The 21,101-nt window shown below is 41.7% G+C and overlaps 1 protein-coding gene across 1 annotated transcript in view; it reads left to right on the top strand.

Moving 5' to 3' along the window:
- Window positions 1-21,101, top strand: part of plxnb1b (plexin b1b) — a 101,776-nt gene that overhangs the window by 48,888 nt on the left and 31,787 nt on the right. The window contains exons 3-6 of the mRNA XM_053637007.1: window positions 3,470-3,590; window positions 16,296-16,458; window positions 17,017-18,142; window positions 20,590-20,772. Of these exons, the coding sequence (XP_053492982.1) occupies window positions 17,027-18,142; window positions 20,590-20,772 (1,299 nt within the window). The 5' untranslated portion in view covers window positions 3,470-3,590; window positions 16,296-16,458; window positions 17,017-17,026. The remainder of the gene's footprint in view (window positions 1-3,469; window positions 3,591-16,295; window positions 16,459-17,016; window positions 18,143-20,589; window positions 20,773-21,101) is intronic.

A 21,101-nucleotide genomic window follows, 5' to 3' on the forward strand; every position in this document is an offset into this window, starting at 1 on the left:
AACTCTTCCCTCGCGCAAGGAGTTGTGGGTAATATTAGCTTAAAAAGTGTCCACGGGGCCACTTTGAAAATCTACCCGGAAATAGTAGAGCGTCCGGGTACCTTCGGGATACTCTATTTGGGACACACTAATTCACTTCTCGGATACTGTTTAGTATGGATGGTCTGCAAATTGGGATGCAGGGTATGCGCGCGAAAGTGCGCACGCATGAGAGTGCGTACGCGAGAGTGTGCATGAGAGTGTGCGCTCGCGTGAGAGAGTGTGCGCGTACGCATGAGGGTGTGAGGGAGAGTGTGTTTGTTTAAACAACCCTAGATGCTCTTCTCTATAGGCTGTGAGATGTTTGGCATTCCTGGAGCTGCACTGCAGTAATCGGTGCACATTTTGGTCTTTACACTCATTACACTCATGACTACACAATGATGACTCTACACAATACAGAATACTGCAGATGCTACCGATGAGTAAAAACAGCCCCTCGGTCTTTTTGCTTTCCAGAGCATCCGTTTTAAATGGAGTGTTAATCTTGATTTTGATGTATTTTTGCTTCTTGATGATCACAGAAAAATTCGACCAAATCCCGCGTCGAACCGCGTTCTTCAGTTTTTGGATTATCGCGATTGCGCGTTAGAAATTGATTTAGTAGCTCATTATTTAGGAATGACACATTCTTGTTCATTTTCTCCTCATCTTATTTATTTATTAATTTTTTTTACTGCATGTTAAATGCAAATTCATGGGCACGGGGAAAAAAAAAACCGCACCGCAAACAGAGTGTGTGTAAGCCCGGCCTAACGAGCGCTGAAGTCCTTCTGTTAGGAGGGTCCGGGCAAGACCGTTTACCCGAGTGTGTTCATATTAGGTTTTTATTTTTATTATTTTTATCCTGACACAAAATATCATCTGTTTGTTGTTATCTCAGTTTGTTTTTGTAATGCAATCTTAAAGTCCTTTCACATTCAGCGCGAATTAATCGCCGCAAATGTTTGACGCGATGACGCTCTTGAATCGAAGCAATATATCCCTATGGAGCTGTTCACACCGGGCGATCGTTCACGGCGCGACAAAACGACTTTTTTCCGTTTTGTGTTGATTTTTAAAAATTTTTTCCCTGTCGCTCCGTTATGAAACAGGCCGTCCAATTAGATTTGAGCTTTAGATCACATGCCACGTTCTGCTGTCGCACAAAGGAGCGAGATTGGTGGCGCTACAGCACAGAAAAGCGGTTTTGAAAACCAGCGTAAACACAGAAGAAGACTAGAGAACGGATAGTGAGTGCTTATCATTTGTCAAGTGTCCATCCACTTTTTGCGCGTTTCTGTTATGGACCAAGTGAAAGTGCGAAAAACAATTTGCGAGATTTTGCTGTCTCCCGCCTGTTTCCGTCCAGTCGGCCTTTTACCGATAAAATGGTGCGCATCAGTTACTTGTGTGTTCTCACGTCTCTCTCGCTCTCTCACACAAGTGCACGTACCATGGAGATATAAACAAACCATCATGGCATGAGGTAGCGGCCAAAAAAAAGTATATTTCTTACTGAAATACTTCATATTTGTTTGAATGCAAAGATTTTTTGCATAATGTTACAGTTGGACTTTTTGTAGCAGAAAACAATACTCGGTATGTCATTTGTTATTTATCTTTATTTTCTTATTGAAACATGTCAGTAATATATATAACGGGATAGTCAGAACTGACCTGTCACTTCATTTCTCAAAGAAAAGCAGGCTGGTCTTGGGCCTTAAACTCGGGGTTTTGTCGCACTACTGTGTTATTGCATTATATTTCGTTCATACTAAAACATCTCGATGGTGCTGTTCAAAAAACATTCTTCTTAACAGTTTGTGTTGCAGTGCCGTGCTATTCTTCTTCTCTGTGGTCAAAGACGATCGATGTAAAACCGTATTACGTCTGGGCCCGCGTCATTTCCGTCAGGGGTCTTATATAAAAATGCGGTCACAAAGTGACGTTAATCTTTAACAAAGCTATCAATGTGGATCGCAGCACAACAACTGCAGTACAACATCGTCCACCATCTTGTTTGTTCTGAGTTGAATGAATTGCCAGTGGTGGCTCAGTGGTTAAAGGCTCTGGGTTACTGATCACAAGCCCCAGCTCTGTCAAGCTACCACTGTTGGGCCGTTGAGTAAGGCCCTTAACCCTCAATTGCTCAGTTGTATAAATGAGATGAATGTAAGTCGCGCTGGATAAGGGCGCCTGCCAAAAAAATAAGCCATGTCATTGTGTTTGAACATCTCCGTTTTCTCAGTTCACGCCACAACGCGAAAACAGCGTTCTCAAAACGATCCACCCGGGAGAGCGTTTTCAAAAAAGCTCCGTTTTCGCCGGACAAAAACGCCGAGTCTCGGTGTGGACGGAAGGCCAAAACGTAGAGGGAAAGAACGCTGGGTTTTTAAATTGATCCGGATTAACGTGGACGTAGGCAAATGTTTAAAAGAATAACTTCAGCAGAAATCTTTTGGCAGAAAGAATCCCGTTTCTAGACGTTTTCACCGACACCGAATGTAGTCATCTGTCAAAACATATCAGGGTACGAGTACCAGCACGTCCTTCTTCTGTGTGATGAAAACTTCCAGCGTTTGTTGCCGACATTAGCCCCGTATCCCTGGTGCAAAACTAGTCACGGAGACACGTCGTGATGGATTGAGTACATCTGGAATCGGTGGAAAAGGACTGGAGCCGTGACGCATCACAGATTCACCAATTTGCTTTAATATATTTAAAAACCCACTTCAGTCAGAGTTTGTAGCACTTTGTGTCTATATTCTGCAGCTCCAGTCAGTTCTGGCACTTATGTCGTTGATCAAAGCTGCTTCTCAGGCCTCCGGTCTCGGTTGATGGGCTGCAGGAAATAACGTGGCCGCTGAGTAAATGATGCGCTGCCACTCGTCCGCTGCGTCAGTTTGTTTTTCCGTCTACACTTTCTCCCTGCCTTTTTGTCAGAAGTGAAATGTGAGACCAGTGCGACCCTGAGTAAGTGCGAGGCCGGATCTCTGTGTGTGTGTGTGTGTGTGTGTGAGAGAGAGAGAGAGAGTTAGTTACAGGAGAAAGGCTGAATGCACTCCTTCCTGTTCTCCTTTGCTGTCTTGGTTGTACAAATCTAGAAGAGACTCTTGGTTTTTCTCTACACATTCTGTGTAATTTCAGTATTAATCATCCACACAGACAGTGTTTGGCAAAAGAGTTATGGACAAAACTATTTAGCTCAAGCTCTGGTATAGCCCACTGGCTGATTTTAAAAATAAGTCGATCATTTTTTTTTGTCTCTCTCTCCTCTTCTATTTATCTACTCCTTCACACCACACACCCTCCTCGTTCCCATCACTCCCAGCTTATTTATCCAGTGGTGTAAAGTGTTGTGTTTTCCTCCCTTCAGTCATGTTTCTGCTGTGTTGGTCACTGGCTTGTTTACTAAATGTCTGTTTGCTTATGAATCGTGTTTTCCCAGGAGAAAAGCCAGACGTCAGGAGTTTTAGAAACACCCAATACCGGGGCCGCTCATCGCTGTATCTCTGTCCACCCAATCCCGTGAACATTGCAGGGAATTTCCAACATTCATGTGTGGCAAAGTAAGCACCCACGCCCACCGAATCTTACATTACCTGGAGCTAACTTCCATTTTACACACACACACACACACACACACACAATGTGTACAAAGAGATGGTTTGTCTTACAATGTAGTCATAGCCAAAAGGACCCATATAAGGCCGTGTGTGTGTGTGTGTGTGTGTGTGTGTGTGTGTGTGTGTGTGTGTGTGTGTGTGTGTGTGTGTGTGTGTGTGGTAATTATATACAGTAGATTAGAGTTAGAATTCCAGTCAGGCAGAAAACCACTGGCTTTTGTGTTACCCTCAAACCCAGCATGTCTTCCTTCTTTCTGTGCCGTTCCCTCCCTCTCCCTCCACCTGTATGTGCTCGTCTTTGATCACGGCCCTGTTTAAACCCGTCTCATCAACATGAAAGCGAGTCCTGCTTTGTTTAAGAACTCGGCAGGCTTTTAATTTATGCCCTGGGTAAAGGGTCCGGCGCGTAAACATGTACTGGAAAGCTCTTTTACTTTGTGATGGGGTGATAAACATCAGGCCACATCTCTCAGCCACTGGCTGTTCTATTAATGAACAATGAATGTAGCTGAGGATTCCTAACTGCTCTTATAACTGTATCACCCAACAGTGTTCAAAGCTGTTTATTCAAAAGTTAGCTCTATTTATGTCAACGTTGTTGTTTTTTTGTTCCGTTTTTACGTCCGCACATCTGAACATACACCATATGGCCAAAAGTTTGTGGACACCCGACCATCACACCCATTCGTGGTTCCACCCCAAAGCGTTGCCATGAAAGTTGGACGCACGCAATTCTGTAGAATGTCTTTTATATGCTGTAGCATTACAGGTTTCCTTCACTGGAACTAACTATTAACCCAAACCTGTTCCAGCATGACAATGCTCCTGTGTACAAAGCGAGGTCCACGAGGACACGGTTTACCAAGGTTGGAGTGGAAGATCTCGAGTGTCCTGCTCAGAGCCCTGACCTCAACCCCACTGAAAAGCTTTGGAAGGAACTGGAACTCCGAGTGTGCACTGAATGGGCCAAAATCCCCACAGCCACGTTGCCAAAATCTACTGCAAACCCTTCCCAGAAGAGTGGAGGTTATTATAACAGCCAATTAAATCTGGAATGGGAATTTCAAGAAGCGCATATTGATGTCAGGTGTCCACAGACTTTTGGCCATGTCGACACAGTGTATGTCGTATTATCTTGTAGCTGGAAATGAATCTCAGTTAGAATCTGAGTGTTGAACCTTGCTTAAAGTATGTACCCTCATCCTATTTGAGCAGTAATTCGGAATTGAATAACATAAGATCCAGCATGGTTTCCTAGTCAAGTAATCCAGATGTGTGGTAGGAACAGTTCTGCATTCTTACCATTAATGTGCACATACTTTCCTGGCCAATAAGAGAATATATAAGCAGAAATGCAGGCTGTAATTTCAGCAAGGAGACCTAACACACACATGCACACGCGCACACACACTTGTCTTACTATTCATCTTTAACCCTCCTATTATGTTGGGGAGAAAAGTTACATCCACTATGTTATGGGTCAAAATGACTTCCACAGTTTAAATACAGACAAAAACAACAAAGAACAGCTTAAAACAGTAAACCTTTATTATGGCTTATCCTCGGCAAGCCATAAGAAGAAATATTTGCATAGAAGTTCATGACCCTAAATGAGGAAAAGTCCAAAAATTTCAAAGAGAAAAAGAGAGATTATTATTATTGCAGTATTTCAGACATCTCAAATGTGGAATTGGGTCAAATTGACCCATAATATAATATGAGGGTTAATGTTTATTAATTATTAATTCAGCTAATTAATGCTATGTCTTCACCTAAATCTATCCCTAACCTTAACCCAGTAACCAAAAGGAAACCTTTGGGCTCTTTTAGTTAAAAAAAAAAAAAAAAATCTGTAGTTTTTGCAAAAAGAAAAAAATGGTTTGCCTCATGGGGACCAGCCAAATGTCCCTACAAGGTCAACACTGTGAGGTATTCCTATCCTTGTGAGGACATTTTGTCCCGATGAAGATATAAACAAACACACTCCGTGCCATCAATCTCAGGTTCATTCCCTCGACTAGTTCCACATTTATACGATCATTTTGCTTCCTAGTCATCTATAGGTTCACTGAAACTTTTACTTCATTTGTTCTTTGAGACAAATGACTCCTCCTCTCCTCCAGTTTCCCTCCGTCATGCTCTGCAGGCTCTCTCTCTCTCTCTCTCTCTCTCTCTCTCTCTCTCTGTGTCTGTGTGTGTAAGGAATAGTACAGAGAGTTTGGTGGAATCCGGTGTTAAGCGCTTACTGTCATCAGGTTGTACCCGGACGTTCCCATGCTCCTCACCACACACACAAAGATCAGCCCTGGGTGTGGGTGTGTGTGAGACTTGTGCAGAAACAGAGCACGTTTTGAATGACTGGAGCAATGCAAAGCCACACACTTTTAAAGGCCTATACTATATCTAGACAATGGACTCCTTTCATACTGGATCATGTGTATCCATGCATTTATATACATGCATATTAGAGAATTCTCCATGCAGACTGGCTTTCAGTACTTCCTCTGTCTTGTACTCGAAAATCAACAGATTTTTTTCTTCTGACGCTCAATCAAATACGACAGGTCATTATGGGGTCATCTTTTACTATTTTTCTTACTCCCTTACTGGTCATCTCAAATACTTTGGGGAAAGAATTTTGTGCCTAATGAAATAATGGAAAGAGGAAGACATAATTGTTCATTGTCTGCAGCTGATGATAGATCTTTGGTTGTTATTAGATGCTCAGCGCTGTACATGTACTCCAAGTCAACATTTAGCTAAGTGTGAGTAGAACAAACTGGCTTTCTGCTGTTTGGGAGTATACAGCTCTGTTGAACATTAGTGAGGTCAGTAACTGATTAATCTGTTTATTCATCTGGGTTCAGCGGCCGGACAATTTTAAGAGGTCATATGGCAGGCCAAAGGTTGTATATATGACTGATACTAAAAGATAGGGTAGGGTTATTTACATACTACACTGCCACATCTTTCCTTAACTTGTTACAGATATAAATCAAATCACAATCAAAATTTAGATAAAAAATCTTATTTTAGAGTGTTGGGCGCTCGCGAATCTGAAAAGTTATGATCCCATAGTCGTCCGAAACATGGAGTCTGAGGCAGCATCATTTTCCACACTAAAGAGACAGATGGTTGTTGACCTGCAGAAATCAAGTAACAGATATAAAATAGATATGTTTAATCTTAGGGCAACAATGAAAAGTTTCACATGTCTGATTCAGTTCAAAATTAGTCACACTGTCACCACACACAGTGAGGAGGATGGTGAAAGAGCCCAAAGATCACAGTTGATTCTTCATTACAACAAGCTGCTTGGAAGCGTTGCAAGAACGTAACCCCTCCTGAGAACATCTTACAAAACTACCATTGCCAGCATGACCTCAGGTCAGATGAGGCCAAAATCTAGTGTGTGTGTGTGTATGTGTATGTGTGTATGTGTATGTGTGTGTGTATATGTGTGTGTGTGTGTGTGTGTGTGTGCATATATATATATATATACACCCACCATCATATTTAACTGTGGCCATGAGGTATTTTCCATATGGCCACCTCTCTGTGTGCGCCAAAACCACCTCTGGTGTTTATTGCCAAAAAGCTCTATTTGGTTTCATCCTAGAACCCGATCCCATTTGAAGTTCCAGTAGTGTCTGGCAAACTGAAGACGCTCGAGTTTGTTTTTGGATGGGAGTCGACGCTTTTTTCTTGAAACCCTTCCAAACAACTTGTGGTGATGTAGGTGATTTCAGATTGTAGGTTTGGAGACTTTCTGACCCCAAGATGCAACTAACGTCTATAATTCTCCAGCTGTGATCCTTGGAGATTGGTTTGGCCACTCAATCTATCCTCTTCACAGTGCGTTGAGACGATATAGACACATGTCCAATTCCTGGCTGATTCATAACATTTCCAGTTGACTGGAACTTCTTAATTATTGCCCTGATGGTGTAAATGGGCATTTTCAATGCTTGTGCTATTTTCTTATAGACACTTCCCATTTTGTGAAGCTCAACAACCTTTTGCTGCACATCACAGCTATATTCCTTGGTCTTACCCATTGTTATGAATGACTAAGGGAATTTGGCCTATGTGTTACCTCATATTTATACCCCTGTGAAACAGGAAGTCAGGGTTGAACAATTTCCTGTTCCTAGTCACCCAGGTGTATGAAAGAAAATGTAAAATATCAATGGGAATATACGTCAAATATATTTTTCTCATATGAATTCATAGGGGTGCCAATAATTGTTGCACACCTATATTTAAGTTTTGTTTGCAATTGTTTGATATCCATGAGAGCAGAGTATTTTTTGTGAATTTTTTAAAGAAAAGATTAAAAGGTTAAGCAATAAAGCCAAATTTTCACAGTCTTCTTCGCTCATATTTACCAAGGGTGCCAATATTAGTGGAGGGGAGTGTATGTCTATATGTATCAATCAATCAGAGTTTCTGTTACCAGTTTTTGACCCTTAAAAACTCGAACTGTCCGATAAAATCAAAAACTGTCGTACATAGTGTCTGGTAAAAATATCAAGGCAGACATTAGATAAAGTACGTTCACAATTGCACACCTAAATAAGGTCTCTGTCTGCGCAAAATTAGTGTATTTCATGTTTCTCTTCATTTTTACTTTTGCTTTTCAGCCAACCCATTCAATGACACACACACACACATACACGTCTCATTAGCTGCGTTTACATGGACAACAATAATCCACTCTTAATCCGATTAAGACCATACTCTAATTAAGAAACTAGCATGTAAACAGCAATTTTTACTTACCTTAATCCAATTAAGGTCATACTCGAAGTAAGCAATAATCAAATTAAGACAGGTGGAGTACTCCTGTTTTAGTCGCATTATGGACGTGTAGTAGTGACATGTAAACACCTTAATCACATTATGAACGTCGTGTGAGAGTTTTCACCGCATTTTGCGACACGATCACACACGGCAGTTTTACGTTTTACGGCGAACAAGAGAGTTCGGTTGTGTCCCAAATCGCATACTTTCCTACTATAGGCCTGTAGTGGGGAAAAATACATGTATCTCGGCTACTATATAGACGGTAACTACGCGATTTGGGACACACCCACCGCTTCAAGCAGTTGTCTATTAGCACGTACAGCATGACAAATAATTAACTGCACTTAAAGCGTTCGTAAAAAAATAAAATAAATAAAAACACCCAAAACTGTATACGGTACCATAACGAAGACGAACTGTATGTTGATACGTGAAATTCTGGAGGGACGTCGGACGGCGTGGCGCGGTGACGTAATGACGCGGGCTGTTAATCTAATTATGTTCTATAACATGTAAAACGGGAACATGACAGGAGTATTCTAAAAGCGACTCATGTAAACACCTTAATCACATTATTATCTTAATCAGAGTAAGGTCAGTAATTAGATTACTGCTGTCCATGTAAACGTAGTCAGTGATGGTCGGCCCTCTCTCTCTCTCTCTCTCTCTCTCTCTCTCTCTCTCTCTCTCTCTCTCGCTCGCTCGCTCGCTCGCTCGTTACAGGAGGCACTGAAAGCACAAACTGGCACACACGAGTAAACTCAGACTAACAGCTGATGTTTGACCACGCCCCCGCCCCCGCCACCACAATCACAAATACTGTGCAAAGTCCAAAACGTTACAGCGCAAAATAAACATCGGAATGAGATGACCGGATTTCGTCCAGTTTGTCCGGTAAACTTTATCATTCCCGGACACGTTGGCCGGCACAAAAATATAATTATTTATTTCTTTTAACCAGATATGTATCAAAATGATTTTTTTTTTTTTTTTTTAAAGACAATATAAAAGTACAATATTGAAAAAATCCGAACATATTCAAGTTTGTAAAACTGTAATGTAATATACAGTTTATTTAATTATCCAATTCTCCATGAACACTTGAGCTTTGTAGAGCGATGAGCGCCTTTCCATTTCCTTTACCTTCTTGGTAGATTTTAGGAGTCCATTCAGATCACAATTACTCCGTTTACAATCCAAAACATTCTTTTTATATTTCTTCAAAGCGTAGAAATCTTTGAATCAAAAGAATGCTCGTTTTTAGTCCCCTTAATTAAGCAATCACATTAATTGGTCACGTGAAGGAAATGCTAAATATATACATACTTCTGATGAATAAACGCATAGCCACTTGCTGTTTGGAGCTCATCCTGAATTGTTAGTTTGTGAACTAATTGTGCGGCCCTGTTAGTTTGCGTATTAGTGGCGTGATGTGTGATGCACATGGTTTGTGTGAGCAGGTAGAGGTTCCTGCCAACCTCTGAACTGGATCAAGGATCAGAAACGAAAACCAGAGCGATATCTTGCTAGGAACAAAACTGTAACCAGTGACGTGAACATCCTTCACTGTTAACGTGTTAGCATTATTTTTTCATTCTGTGCAGTACATTAATAACAAGCTAACGTCTGACCTCCACATTCTGCAGCGTTTTATGATCAGCAGCATGTCACACGGTGTAGCACAAGCTCTGACGTTGCGCAACGTTATGCAACGTTGTTATACGGATGTTGGAGCGCAACGTTAGTTATATCGGTTCTGCTCAGAGTGAACCAGTTTATTTTTATTCGGTCCTTTACCCTGCTTCCAACACTGATCCTTTAAAAATCGGGTTTTACCGTTCGTCTCGCAAACAGCCCTGAAAGTCCAGCCTGACCTGACATAAAAACATGTTCCTCTCTTTTAATTAGACCCTCGGTACATCCCCCATCTCTGTGGCCAGGCACAGACCAATTATAGCTCGACAGGAGGTAGCTAGGCCTGTTTTTATCCCTCGGGATCAGCTGGATCTTTGAAGGATGTCTGCCATGTAAATTATGAGCTACAGTGTTTAGGTGTTTGAACGTTTAGTGTCTCGTACTACAACATTCAAGTCAGCAAGAGGTAGGGTAGTTTTGTTGCGTCAGTATTGTTCTATCTGTTTACTTACTATCTATCTATCTATCTATCTAGCTGTCTGTCTATCTAGCTGTCTGTCTATCTAGCTGTCTGTCTATCTATCTAGCTGTCTGTCTGTCTAGCTGTCTATCTATCTATCTAGCTGTCTATCTATCTAGCTGTCTGTCTGTCTAGCTGTCTGTCTGTCTAGCTATCTATCTAGCTGTCTATCTATCTATCTATCTGTCTATCTGTCTATCTATCTGTCTAGCTGTCTATCTATCTGTCTAGCTGTCTATCTGTCTATCTATCTATCTAGCTGTCTATCTATCTATCTATCTATCTAGCTGTCTATCTGTCTATCTATCTATCTATCTGTCTATCTATCTGTCTAGCTGTCTATCTGTCTATCTATCTCTCTAGCTGTCTATCTATCTATCTAGCTGTCTGTCTGTCTAGCTGTCTGTCTGTCTAGCTATCTATCTATCTAGCTGTCTATCTGTCTATCTATCTATCTAGCTGTCTATCTATCTGTCTAGCTGTCTATCTGTCTATCTATCTATCTAGCTGTCTGTCTGTCTATCTAGCTGTCTGTCTGTCTAGCTGTCTGTCTGTCTATCTAGCTGTCTATCTGTCTGTCTATCTATCTAGCTGTCTATCTATCTAGCTGTCTATCTGTCTAGCTGTCTATCTGTCTATCTATCTATCTAGCTGTCTATCTATCTATCTAGCTGTCTATCTATCTATCTATCTATCTATCTATCTAGCTGTCTATCTGTCTAGCTGTCTATCTGTCTATCTATCTATCTAGCTGTCTATCTATCTATCTAGCTGTCTATCTATCTAGCTGTCTGTCTATCTATCTATCTAGCTGTCTATCTGTCTATCTATCTATCTAGCTGTCTATCTATCTATCTAGCTGTCTATCTATCTAGCTGTCTATCTGTCTATCTATCTAGCTGTCTATCTATCTATCTAGCTGTCTATCTATCTATCTAGCTGTCTATCTGTCTATCTATCTATCTAGCCGTCTCTGTCTATCTATCTGTCTGTCTGTCTCTATCTGTCTCTCTATCTAGCTAGCTAGCTATCGAGCTGTCTATCTATCTGTTTCTATCTATCTATCTATCTAGCTAGCTAGCTGTATGTCATTGTTCTGTTGAGTCCGTTTGTCTCATTTCTAGCCAGTAGACTTCCACATCAGCACTGAAATCCGACTGCACATTACCCCAGAAGCAAAGTTCAGCAGCTGTCAGACGTTTCACTGATGCTTAATACAAACTAATACTAAGTGACTACAAAAATGTTTTTTTCCTCTTATGTGCTACTGGATTGATTTGTATTCTGCAAAAAAATCTCTCTCTCTCTGTCTGTGTGTGCGTCTGTAGTTTTCTTTTTCAAATTCTGCATCCTTTCTTTGCTTATCAGCGATAGAGGAATGTGTGTTGGGGTCGGCTATAAGTGAACTCACACAGGCAGTTAGACAGGCTTTTATCTAACCGTCTGCAGTGTTGTAATTCTGAACCAAAATACTGAACAAAAGGGCAGCTTAAAAGTTATTCGCCGAACAACAGGCATGGAATAAAACGACATATTACACAAGAACATTGAGCATTCGAATATTACAGTTCCAAAAATCAAATCCGCCATAATGCTGCATTAATGAGATGCATGTTCTAGCACTAGGGCTAGGCGATGTATCGATATAATATCGAGAATGTGATAAATGGTTATGCGATACACTTTTGTGAGATATCGTTGGTATGGTGATGTATTATTTTTTTTAACATGTTTTGAATATTTACAAATGAAATGCCACTGAACGGATGCCGTTGGTTTGACATCATTTTAAAAAAACGTAATCATCTTTGTCTTTGTAGTTTAACGTGTTTAGAAAAAATTAATTAATTAATCACTAATGTTTTGCAGACAGTTTGTTAGCTAAATTATATATCACAATATATGTATCTTGTATCATAGAAATGTTCTCAAGTATCGCGATATGATATTTTTGTCATATCGCCCAGCCCTATATAGCGCATTGTAGTGTTAGACCAACCAACGGTCTTGAACACTAATGAACAAGCTTTCTAAGAGCGATTGGCGCTGGTGGCTCGTTAGCTTGATTGTGACCCGTGTGCATGCACTGTACGACCTTGAGCTCGCTCTGTGCTACGCTTGTTTTTACACATCTGTTCCAGCAGCTTTTAAAGCCTTGTATATTTTGGTTTTAATTGGCTCGTATATGGTAACTACACATGCATGGGCCTTACACACTGCCACCTTTGTGTGTGTGTGTGTGTGTGTGTGTGTGTGAGAGAGAGAGAGAGAGAGAGGGAGAGAGAGAGACTTTGGCTCCTGCTAAATAGAAAGCTGGTATGTCATTGTTTCATTCCTCTAAACAATGTTCTAATGAGGCAGTAGATGGGTAGAAGGACAGTGAAACATTCTGGCTAAATTGAGTAATTAACATCCCTCCTCCGCCATCTCCCAACCACCCCTTAACAAAACACACAAGCACATGAACTCAGTTTTGCCTTGTTAATTATTAGCCACACTCCCTGTTGGTACATTCCATATGGAAAAACTGCCTTTATATATTCTACTAATAGAGCTCAGATGGTTAGAAAGCCTTGCTTCAAATCCTGATAGAAACCTGGCTCGTTTCTGGATGTTCGGTCTCTAAACGAGATCCTGTTCATTTTGTTCTGTGAGCTGGAATGAGTTAATGGTACAGAGTCACTCCCTGTATGGAGGGAGGGATTAAATAAAGGATTACAGCTTTGAGAAAAAGAAACAACGCCGCCATGTCAAGTGCATGCAGACGTACACGCCTACCGAAGCTCAGGGGGACTGCGTTTTCATTGATGAATGAAAGAGCAAGACTTGTTTTCTCTCCCGTGAGAGAGAAATTTTCTCCCCCCCCCCCCTTCTGCTTTAATGCTGCTACTGTGTATTTCCACAAAAACAAGAGTATTGTGTTGTTTTTTTTGTTTGTTTGTTTTTTGACCATCTCTTTGATTAGGGCAGGACTATATGATGTGAACGTAAAACTACACCTTAACAGTATCAGCAAAGGTTTTAGGATATGACGGACATGAGAAGCTGTTCTTATGGAGTTTTATTCAACTTTCAAACACTTCACTAGTTGTCTCGGGGCGTAACCTGGCCCGTGCATTAGCGGCTGTAGCCCCGAAAATATTTTCTTTAGCCCTGAATAATTCTCCACTTGGAGCGGTTTGTCACTACGTAACTGAACATCAGTAAAAAAAAAAAAAAAAAGAAAAGTTACGCGAATATGATCTGAGCGGCGCATAAGCACAGATAATGTTCTTTACATGGCGCTGTAGCAGCTAAACCCATACAGTGAGAGCTTAGTCGTGCCTCCCCTTGGCTAACGACACCAGGCTAGCCTAGTCTCGTGTTAGATAAAAATTTTTTTTATATTTTATCGCTCTGGTAGTCTAGTAAACAGTGACACCCGAGGTTTTAAGTTTGATTACATTTTCCCATTTTTAAAGCAGTTAGCCCTCAGGTTCAAGAAAGCACTGCATGGAAACATGTCTATTTAGAAGTTGAAGAATGTTTTCAAAAGTTTTTTGATCGAGAAGAATCTTTGCTCAGCATGTTTAACAGTCTAGCTAACGCCCCTGTCCACGCACACTACACACTACGTACAACTTTGGTATTACATTGACCACAGATTCTTCTCTGAAATCAATAAATCCCATAGATTTTACTGGTTTAAAGCTGAACGTGTTCAAATCGATTAAACGCATCCTTCAGAATGTGTTTTGCATTCATTGACGATTTCAACTGCCCGCAGACTGAAGGAGTTTTGAGTAATCAAATTTCCCTTTTTTCCTGAAAGCAGGGAAATGTGTTGAAATGATTGTCCGTGGTCATCGCACATATGCGACAGAGACAGTGGTTTGAGCTTAGAGCTGAAAAACGCCTTTAATACATTCTAGTATGGATTGTTATATAATACTACCACCGCTAGAGTAATAGTACTGTTGTCACACAGAGCACACTATTGACTTGAAAGATGTAAAGATTGAAGTTGTGTGATTTGGGAATATGTTCGTGAGTTCTGGAAATATTTGCTGATAATGCAGCAGGCCTACTCAATGAACAGCTGTGCTTGTACAGTAATTAATCAGTCAGGCCAAAATGGCTTATTTTAATAATTGGACATTGGTTTCTTCTCACTCCCGAGAGCAATCTCTTTCGGACTCTTTACCTTTTTAATTTCTCAGACTGAAGTACAGCTCCACGCAGGATGCGTGTCTGACTGTGGCCGACTGCTGCTGGCTTTGGGCTTAACGTCACGCGACTGAATGGCGGCTTATTGCGGTCATTGAAAGTGACAACTGTGCAAGACGGCTGCCAAATGAGGCTTGACCCACGCCTGAGTTCCGGGCAGCCCTGCAGAAAAGAGGAAAGGAGGCCGACGCACAGAGGAGCCAGTCTTTCCCATTGCTCCGGAACGCCTGTCAGAGAGACACGCCGCATTCCAGCTGCTAGGATTGATCTCGCATTACGGCGTATATTACAATCCTTCTCGCTCACACGTTCTGTCTCTCTTTGTGATCTCTCGATGGAGCCACCGCCCCTCCCCCTAGTGCCGGGCTGTGAACACACACCAGCCGCACCATCTTTGCTTGCTTTGCATCACTTCCCTTCTTTACCCAAGGCAAAGCTTTAATGAGTGTGTGTTGCGAGTACCGGTTAGTGTGCCATGACTTATCGTGTCGATAACGGTCTTCATTTCCAAACAAAAGGCCATCGATCAAAAAAAAAAAAAAGCTTTGGCTTGAACTCTACAGTGTCGTTGAATGGAGTCATTCAGTTTATCTACAAAACAACATTGCTGTAGAGGAAGTAATAGATTTAGAGGCAGATATGAATTCTAGCCATTAAGAGACTGATAACAGTGGCAAGCGTGTGCTTGGGGTTTTTTCCTCCCCCAGCCCCCAGCCACCACCCCCCCTTCCCGGCTGGTTGATGCTGAAAAAACATTTGGTTGTTTGCCAGATTCTGTATAGCCACACATTGAATTCTTTCTCTCACACACACACACACACACACACACACACACACACACACACACACATATATATATATATATATATATATATATATATATATATATATATATATATATATATATATATATATATAGTTTAACATGTACTTAAATTATATAGCAACACTTCTAATGTCTACATGATGTCTACAGCTTCTGTAGAAAATAAGAGTCTACACATCTATAAAGATTCACTCAAAGAATAGTAAAGAGATTGAAAAGAGTCTGTGGACACACACACACACACACACACACACACACACACACACACAGTTCGCTCCTTTTCTCTTTCACATTCATTCAGCTTCTCTTAAGCCTGTACACACACACACACACACACACACAATGCTCTGCATACGTCAGCACTATTTAATTCCATTCCATGTAGATGAGAAAGGAGGTGTTTTTGTGATGGTGATGGGGGTAGTCGGGGGGAGGGGGGGGGGTATAGTGGGGGGTTGGTGTTAAGTGTGAGAGAGGAAAAATTCTCTACTTTCTCAGGTTTGCATGAGTCAGACAGATTAAAGATTCTTGTGGTGTTCCGTATGTAATGCTGATTACTCGATATCAGTAAACACACACATCAGTTCCTGTGTTAGGTGTTTAAATGTTGCACTGGTGGATTTTATCGTTCTCTGTTTTTCTTTGTCTCTCTTAGGTCGAGTCCAAACTCCGAAAGGATGTTTCTTTGAGTGAATGAGAGTGCGTTTATCTTTGTGTGTGTGTGTGTGTGTGTGTGTGTGTGTGTGTGTGTGTCAGACCATACAGCTGACCTGTCAAGAGGGGACATGCCCCTTTAACAGACAATTACCAAACAAATGGTGAGGTTATGACCAACTGTTTACTCAGCCTGTCTCTCTCGCTCTCTCTTCTGTCTCTCTCTCTGTTCCCCTCTCTCTGTTCCTCTCTGTTCGCGCGCTCTCTCTCTCTCTCTCTCTCTCTCTCTCTCTCTCTCTCTCTCGCACTCTCTCTCTCTCTGTTCCCCTCTCTCTCTCGCTCTCTCACGCACGCTCTCTCCCTCTGTTCCCCTCTCTCCCTCTCTCTGTTCCTCCCTCTCTCTTTCTTTCTCTCTCTCCCGCACGCTCTCTCTCTCTATCTCTCTCTCATGATCTCTCTCTCTCTCTCTCTGTTCCTCTCTCTCTCTCTCTCTCTCTCTCTCTCTCTCTCACCCACAAGTTCACTCTCAGATTATTTCTCCATTTGGTCAAAACAGACTGGAGGTGGTCCACGGCTATTTTTAGATAGTTTCACTTTGCCATTTATTCTTCTGATTTGTAATGTTAACAGAGTTGGTTCTTTTTCTGGCTGTGATTTCTAGCCCCCCCCTCCCCTGTTAGATATACACTCATTTTGGTTTCCCTGCCTCTGACATTTTACAGAGTTGTCGCCATGCTGCCCGGGATGGTGCGTGTATTGCATGCTCTTCTCCCAGTCTTGGTGATGTGTGCAGTCTCCCAGAGCTTCACTTCATTGCACAACTATTATCCAGTGTTCCTGCGCAACGACACGGAATTCGAGCATCTGGCTCTTCACCCTGAACCGGAACTGGGGCGCATCTACGTGGGTGCCCGTGATCGCCTGTTCCGGCTATCCTCAGACCTGCAGCTGGAGGAGGAGGTGGAGACAGGGCCTGTGACGGACAGCCATGAGTGCCTGCCTCCGATCAGTCAGACCAGCTGCCCGCTCGCACGCCCAACCAGCAACCACAACATGCTGCTGCTTATTGACCCTTACAGCAAGGTGCTGATCAGCTGCGGCAGTGTGCACCAAGGCACTTGTCAGAAGCGAGACCTGGATGCCGTGGGCAATGTGCTTTTTTCAGCCCAGAAACCTGTGGACACACAGTATGTGGCGGCCAATAAACCTGAGGTCTCCACCGTGGGGCTGGTGGTGCGACAACATGGAGAGCGACAACCGGTGCTGTACGTGGGCCGTGGTTACACCAGCAGCCAGCCGCCCATCTCCACCCGCAACCTAGAAACCGAACCCATCTTCTCATATGAAGAAACCGCAAAGCTAACTGTGGTGGGACGGCTTTCGGAATACGACCACCACTTTGTTTCATCCTTTGCACACAATTCTCATGTCTACTTTCTGTTCTACCGCCGTGATTTGAAGTCCCAGCTGCGTGATTACCGCACATACGTGTCCCGTGTGTGTCTGGATGATACGGCATACTATTCGTATGTGGAAGTTCCACTAAGCTGCCGCTCGGCAGGCGGGAAAAACTACAACCTGCTACAGGCCGCTCGACTGGGACTCCCCAGGGCTGGAGAAACTAGAGGGGTGGAGAAAGAGATCCTGCTGGGAGTTTTCTCCACGCGTTCTGCCTCGTCCAGCGAGCCCAGCAACGAGTCAGCCCTGTGCATGTTCTCCCTGCAGGAACTGGATAAACGCATCGACGACACTCGAGATCTCTGTTACACCAGAGTGGGCCGCCAAGACGGACAGGAGGCTGCGTATATAGAGTACGAGGTGAAATCAAACTGCGCCAGTTTGCCACCAGTAAGTACGAGACCGCTTCTACTTCCCACCTTGCAGATTTAAGGGTTTTTTTTTTCCCTTTTCTTTCCATCTTTATAAGGACTTAAGACAGGTATAAGCATTTCAAAACATATTTCAGGAATAACACGTGAGACATACGAACAGCTTGTATGAGTATTCATAAGATGATATAATGATATGATGTAATGAAATTCTTGAATACTTGAAATGAGCAGCTTATGTCAGTAGGGAGAAGATTACATGAGCGCTTTTACGTACATGACCAGGGGTGTCTTGTTCACAGGGGCATATATCAGCCGATCATATCAGCTGTTGCACCAATGTTAATCTTCATAAAGTCCTTATTCACAACTCCATACAATTTAAATTCCATTAAAATACTAATTACCCCCTTTTGAATGACCAACCTTTTAAAAAAAAGCTATTTGACAAATATCAACTGTTTCATTGATTTGTTCAGCTTTCTAGATCATGGGGACATGTTCACTTCCCCTCACAGGTTCCATAGAGTTGTTATTGCACCTAGTGGCCAGAAATGGGAACTGCAACAGGCCCACTGGGGCCGGAATCATGCAGACCAGACTGACAGGGTTGCCATGGTCGTGGGATTTATGCTAAATTGGGCTAGTTTAATATATACATGTATATACATGCCAGTAATTAGAAGTAAAGGGAGATAATAGAGTGGATAATGAAATGTTTGGGGTTTTTTTTTTTTTTGAGGTTCAGGTCTTTGGCTAGAAATTTTGCTGAAACCTAGCAGCCCTAGTTAATGATATTAGTTCTTCTGTGTGTGCTTAACTGGTGACAGGAAACACACCTGCTGTATCAAGCTCAGTTTAACAAAGGTCCATCTAAAACCAATTCAGAATGAATTGCTAGATATTAGCCTATCACAATCCAAGTGTGATTAGCATCCAAATTTTTTTACTTGAGGTTGTGTTATTATTAAGGTCATCCTGCTGCACCAGAATCTATGATCACGAATCAATGCTATAAATGGCCTTGATGTAAAGGATAATACAGTAAGTAAGAATAGAGCCTGACATTATGTGTTTAGACATTTAAAAATAATATGTCAAACAGACACCTATTTTGGAACCATAGGAATTATTATAATTCTGTGAAAGTGAGGACAGATAACTTCTGCATCAACTTTTATAAAGCTTTTTATTTTTCTACAACAAAATACTGGCACAATCCTTTCATGTAATGCCGTATTCCATGAATATTATTCAGTTTTCATTATTGCAATTTTTTCCCCCCTTTCTGTTACTGTCTAAGCAGTTCGGTTTCTAAGCATCAGCGATTGGACCTATCAGCTTATATTCCTCCCAAAATTCCATCCTCTAGTTAACGTGATAGAATGTCCGAGCCCTTTTCAGCACAAAACGTGTGTGCACGCAGCCAAGCCATAGTTAAATTAAAGCAATGAATCCAATAGTTCTTAGTGCTAAAGTAATTACACTGACGTGAAGTGGATTAGATTGGATGTGTTTTACAGCTTGCTTTACAGTTCTTTCATTGCTTGGGGAATTCCTATGTGTGGGTTGCGGAGACAGATGGGAGCTGATCCTAACTGAGTAGTGGGTATTGATTCTCCATATAGTTAAGTATCCCTGATAAAGGTCATTCCAGGTGAGACGACCCCTGATCTCCCAGCAGCCCTGCACTATAGCTCGGACTTTGCTGTTTAAACACGGCTCCGTGGAATCAATATTCAAAACGTTGCTTATTCTGTGCGATGGAGACACTGATGCTCCAAAAGTGCCAAATAGGTCAGCAAGCACTATCTCCATCTTCATGAAATTCGACTATGGATTTAAAAAAAAAAAAAAACCCCAAGATTATAAAGCGAGAGATATATAAGAACAGTGACTAGTAAATTCAAATGTATTTCAATCCGAAACAACATGGTTTCTAATATAGAAATGCAGAGTCACTACTGAATCCCACTGTTTATCTGCTCTCTCTCTCTCTCTCTCTCTCTCTCTCTCTCTCAGGCATGCAGAATCAGGTTAGGTCCCAAGGCTGTTAGATTATAAAAGCAGAAACAAATCTCTTTTAGAGCCTTTGAACGTCAAGGCCAGATGCCTACCATAGCTGTGGCTCCAGCCTCCTACTTGGGCGTTGTCAATCTTTTGCACAAGAAAGAGTGAGATAATAAGTGATGTCTCTGAAAAAGACCAAATAAGCGGCATGAACGTTCTATTTATTTATTTATTTATTTATTGAAAAATATTTTCAGATAATACTGGTGCACTGGATTATTCTGTGTATTTAGGAGCTTATGTAAATGAATAATCATGTCAGCGTTGTAATTATGCCGAAGATATTCCACATCATTGATGTGTAGAGATGCAGGATCTTGGAGCTGATCAGTCATATTTGAATAGATTTTCTGATATTTCTCTTAACAAGTTCTTTGTGTGTGTGTGTGTCCACAGACTACTCTCGAAGCTTACCCATGTGGCTCTGACCACACTCCAAGCCCAATGGCCAGCTGTGTGCCAGTGGAGGCGGAGTCCATATTGGACAGTCCATTTGCTCGTCTCACTGCAGTAGCTATTAGCGTAAAAGCAAATCACACCATTGCTTTTCTGGGAGACTCTAGGGGAAATTTACACAAGGTAACTTTTTTTCTTTTTTTCCCCCCCTTCTTTATTAAATATGAAATGCTCCCTTATCATGACCTGAATTATGCCAAGATTGATTCAATCGAGGTATTTGTTTTCTTTAGGTTCTCTTTTTAAGTCTGAAGCAGTGGCCCAAATGATGTACTATACACTATGTACTTACACTATGCATATATACTGCATATTACTGCATATATACTGTATATTCTACCGTCTAGCATATGAAATTTAGATGGGTTATATCGTCTCAAACGGAACACTAAAGTTTTTTTTTTTTTTTTAACTAAACGAAGGTCGATGGCATATGACGTCAAATGCACGTA

This window comes from Ictalurus furcatus, chromosome 11 (assembly GCF_023375685.1).
Source record: "Ictalurus furcatus strain D&B chromosome 11, Billie_1.0, whole genome shotgun sequence".
NCBI classification, from domain to species: Eukaryota; Metazoa; Chordata; class Actinopteri; order Siluriformes; family Ictaluridae; genus Ictalurus; species Ictalurus furcatus.